Consider the following 4,832-nt stretch of genomic DNA (forward strand, 5'->3'; position numbering starts at 1 on the left):
CCAAATGGCTGACGCAAGGACTGACGCAAGAAAACAAAACTTAGTGGCCTATCTTTATTATTGGCCGACACTAACACTGTTTACTTTACGACTTTTTACATTATTGGCTTTTCAGCCGACGCTATACGACAAAATTAATAGATTCTTACTTTATACATATGGCTGATATGCAGCCGACGCAACAATAATAATAATAACAACAATAATAATAACTCTTTTTTTTTGTAGCTTCGTTCTTTATCCTAAATCAACTGTAGGTATCACATTATCTTCTCCGTTGCACTTGGAGCATTTATGATCTGGGTATTTGTTGCTGATAAGTTTGCAATATCTTACTAATAATTCTTCTGAAATAAATCCTTTCTTCAAAGCTCTTGTAGATGGTTGTTCTTCTGGTTTTAGCAATGACAAAATCCATCTCTGAACTTCATCCATATCTGATTTTCTTAATTCTTTGGAGTTTGCATAAATCATCACCTGATCTCTTGCATAATAGCTCCAAATGGCATTGCCATTTAAATAATTGTTTGCTAACTCTTGTATAATTGTAGCTATACCAATTATTCTTTTATTTGCATAAAAGTTAGGTATTTCTACTTTTGGTATCTCATTTTGTTTTTCTATCTCTTCTGGAATAATCATATCTCTGGTTAATCCTATCTTTACCACCTGTATTGGTGATTTTATCTCTTCGTATAGTATCTCTGCTGGTGCTGTATAACATTTTATATAGAATAAATTTCCTTTGGTAATTCTTTTATATGTTAAAAATGCTTTATGTAGTTCTGGTATTCCGGCTATTTCTTCTCCGGTATATGTGTAGGCTGTATTTAGTAGTCCGTAGTTATAACACGTTTTTACTAGGTTGGGATTGGTCTTAGGTTGTGCAATAAGTTTGTTATATCCTTGTAGTTTCTGGGTTATATAGTCTTCTTCGGGATTTTTTGTTTGTGTAGATTTTGGGTTTAGGTTTAAATATGTCTGGATTTTGTATATATTTTCAATGTAGGACTGTGTAATGTAGTTATATCTCTTTTTGTCATTTTGTAGGCTAACTGCGTAGGTAGATGTTTGCGGTTCTACTGGTATCTGCATTTGTGGTTTTTGGGTAAATGGTTTTGCAAATAGCTGGTTTAAATTTGTATTTTTTGATTTCTCAGTAACTCTTTTGCTTGTACCTGCAGCTGTATCTAAACAAACATTGTTATGGGTTTTTCGGAGTTTCCCATCGTCTCCTTGTAGCTCTGGAATTTTAGCGTCTTCCGATCGACGTAACTCTGTATGTTGGCGTAGCTCCGCATATTTATAGTCATGCTGCTGACTATTAGCTTTTAGATTTTGTAACTCTTTTCCCATACTATCCACCTTCGTAGAAAGTGTATTAATAGCTTTGAGTATTTCTTCTGTTGTATCTGGTTCAGTTTGTGTTCCTTTTTCTTGATAGGTAATCTGCAACGAGATTTTCATTAGTTTTTATAATTTCAATTGTAAATGTAAAATTTAATATATTCAATACTAATCTCCTTATTTCTTTTGTTGTAACTGAATCATCTAACTTTTTTGTTATCCACCATTTTACCTGTGTGTTATCTGTTCTTACAATAAATTTATTGTAAACTATATATGGTTCAAATGCTAATAAACATTTATATAATGCAAATAATTCCTTTCTGTTTATTTCCCATTTTGTTTGTGCCTCAGTATATGATCCTGAGCAATACCTGCAATGGTGTTCTATCTTTTCTTTGTCATATTTATATTTTAGTACTCCTCCATAACTATGATCGCTTGAATCTGTTTCAATTATATATGTGAATGTTCTACTTTCATCAGGAAAATATAATTTTGGTAATTTTTTGCATAATTTTTTAATATTTTTTATGTGTTCTTTATCTTTGTTGTCAAAATGATATTCAATATCTTTTTTGAGTTTTTTGTATAATGGTTTTAAATGTTCTGCTAATTTTGGTATATATTCCCTTACTTGATTTACTAATCCTAAGAATGATTGTAATTTCTTTTTTGTATCTATATTTTCATCTATAGTAATTATTTTTTGTACTATGTGAGTTTGCATTTTTATTCCATTTTTATCTATTTGTATTCCTAGAAATTCTATCTGTGGTTTCATAATTTCTGCTTTACTTTTACTTAAGCTTATACCTGAGTGTTTGATTATATGTATAAATTTTTCTAATAATCTTATATGTTCATCTTGTGTTTTAGAATATAATAATATATCATCTATATATATAACACAATTTTCTAGTTGGTTAAAACAGTTATCCATAAAATGTTGATATCTACCTGGTGCATTTTTATATCCAAATGGTAATACATTCCATTCATAAAATCCTTGTGGTACTGTAAATGCTGTTAATTGTTTAGATTCTTCTTCTAGTTTTAGATGGTAAAATCCTGATTTACAGTCAAATTTACTAAAATAGTTATATCCTTGTATCTGTCTTATTTTAAGTATTTTATTTGGTATTGGGTAGTTGTATGTTTTAGTTTTGGCATTTAGATTTCTGTAATCTATAACCATTCTACTTTTACCTCTTTTTTGTTCACTGTGTTTTATAACTATAAATGCTGGACTTGTGTGCTTACTGTTACTTTCCTGTATATAATTCTTTTCCAGTAATTCATTTATATGTATTTTAAATTCTTGTAAATCATCGAAATTATATTTTAACGGTTTCTGTGTTATTATGCTATTTTCGTCTATTAGCTCAATTTTTACCTTTGTTTTATGTTTTTCCCATCCTTGTAATGGGTCTTCATTGTATAGTTGTTTTAGTTGTTCATTAATTATTTGAACTCTGTCTATTGTAAATATGATTATTTCCAATTGCGTTTCTTGTTCTTTATCTATATTTTTCATTTCTTGGTTTATTTTTTCACTACCTTTTATCCATTCCATAGCTTTTCGTTGTTTATTTTTTACCCTTTTTGCTCCTATTTTATTGCCACATGGTGTAGTAAGCCACCAGTGTGTTTTTGTTATTATATGTGGGTAAAATTTATCTAAAAATGGCATTCCTAGTAACATATCTTTTGTTGTGAACTCAAAATTATAGATTTCTTCTATTATTAGTATTTTATCCCATATTTGTATCTTTATATTTTTTGCTTTGTATTTTATCATACTTCCTTCATTATTAAATCCTGTTACTACCATAGGTGTTTTTAGTTTTTCCCATTTATCTTCTGGTAGACAATTATATTTACATATGTTTGCTTCTGCTCCTGTATCTATCATAGGTGTATAATATCTGTTGTAATATCCTTCTACAATAATTTTCGCAAGAATAAATATTTTCATTATTCATTTTGTTCTTTTTATGATTATTTTCTTATTTTGACAAGTTATTGTTAATTGTTCATTTTCTATTTTGTATGGCTTAACTTTTTCTAACCATTTTATTCCTAACGTGATATTATAATTTCCTTCGTATATTTTAAATTGTAATTTTAATGGAATTCCTCCTATAATTATTTCTTTTTCTGTTGTTTCTTCGTTTGTGTTTATTATTTCACTGGGTAATCCAGGGTATGTGTGTCCTGTTTTTATAATTTCTTCTTCTAATACTAGTTCTCTTGTTATATGATTTTCTTCTTGTCCTGTATTTATTAAGATTTTATATTTCCTTTGATCCATTATTCCTGTTATAAAATAGTGGTTAGGTGTTATTTCTTCTAATAATTCTTGAGGCATTTCATATTTTCTTTTAGATGTACTCATTCTTGATGAGGTAGCTCTTGTTAGTGTATTTGGTACGCTTGAAGTACTTAATCTTTCTTTTACTATTTCTAAATCTTCTTCCATGTCAATTTCTTTATAGCTGTAGTCATTATTGTCTATTACAGTAATTATTTTTTCGAAAGGATTTTCTATTTTTATTTTATCAATTTTATTTCTTGCTGTTATTTTATGTTTTGTGGTTAATATATATAGATTTTTACATCTCGCTGTAAATATTTTACTTCCTGGTGCTAACTTTATTCCTGATAATTTCCAATATAGCACTAATGATTTATCTATGTTTGTATCTGTTAACGCTACTGTGTAATTAGCACTTATTATGAATTTAAATTTTTGGTATATTAAATTTCCTCTAACTGCACTGATCACGCTTTTTTCTATAGGATGTATTATTCTTGTCACGACCCAAAACCGAGCCGCGACTGGCACCCACATTTACACTCTTTTGTGAGCGAACCAACCAATCTAAACCTTAACATTTCAATTTAATATCAACATAAAGCAATGCGGAAGACTTAAACTCATTAATAAAAGACAANATTATTCGTTTGTTTATTATGGGTATATATGCTTTTCCACTTGTATATTTACAATCTATGGCACGTTCTTTCTGACTAACTACATAATATTCTTCTTTTCGTCTTTTAAACGAATTTTTTAGTAAGGATGTTTCAAGTATCTTTTCAACGCTTAAATCTAATTCTTTTCCTTTTATTTGTTCAAAAATTGTGTTATCAAATATGATTTTTTGATGTGATATTTCTTCATTTTCATAATTTTCTTCAGTTATTATTTTTATTTCATTTTCTGACATTATTCTTCATTTGTTTCATCATTATCTGTATTAGTATTTTCTTCTTCATTTTCAGTTCTATATCTGATACTTCGTATATACTATCATTTTCACTTAATTCATAGTCTATGTATTTTATTTGCATATATTTTTCATCGTCTATAATTAATTCTGCAATTTGTTTTCTTTTTAGGTTTGTTGGTAATTTACAATTTTTAGCTATGTGTCCTATTTTTCCACAATTGTAACAAGTACATTGGGATATTTTCCTCT

General features: G+C 28.3%; 1 protein-coding gene across 1 annotated transcript; it reads right to left on the reverse strand.

Moving 5' to 3' along the window:
- Positions 1 to 237: 237 nt before the first annotated feature.
- On the reverse strand, positions 238 to 3,087 carry LOC107024959. The gene has a single exon (XM_015225862.2). It carries the CDS (start codon positions 1,465 to 1,467, stop codon positions 238 to 240), a length of 1,230 nt encoding a protein of 409 aa, XP_015081348.1. The 5' UTR covers positions 1,468 to 3,087.
- Between the last annotated feature and the right edge of the window lie 1,745 nt (positions 3,088 to 4,832).

This window comes from Solanum pennellii, chromosome 7 (genome assembly GCF_001406875.1).
Source record: "Solanum pennellii chromosome 7, SPENNV200".
NCBI lineage: Eukaryota > Viridiplantae > Streptophyta > Magnoliopsida > Solanales > Solanaceae > Solanum > Solanum pennellii.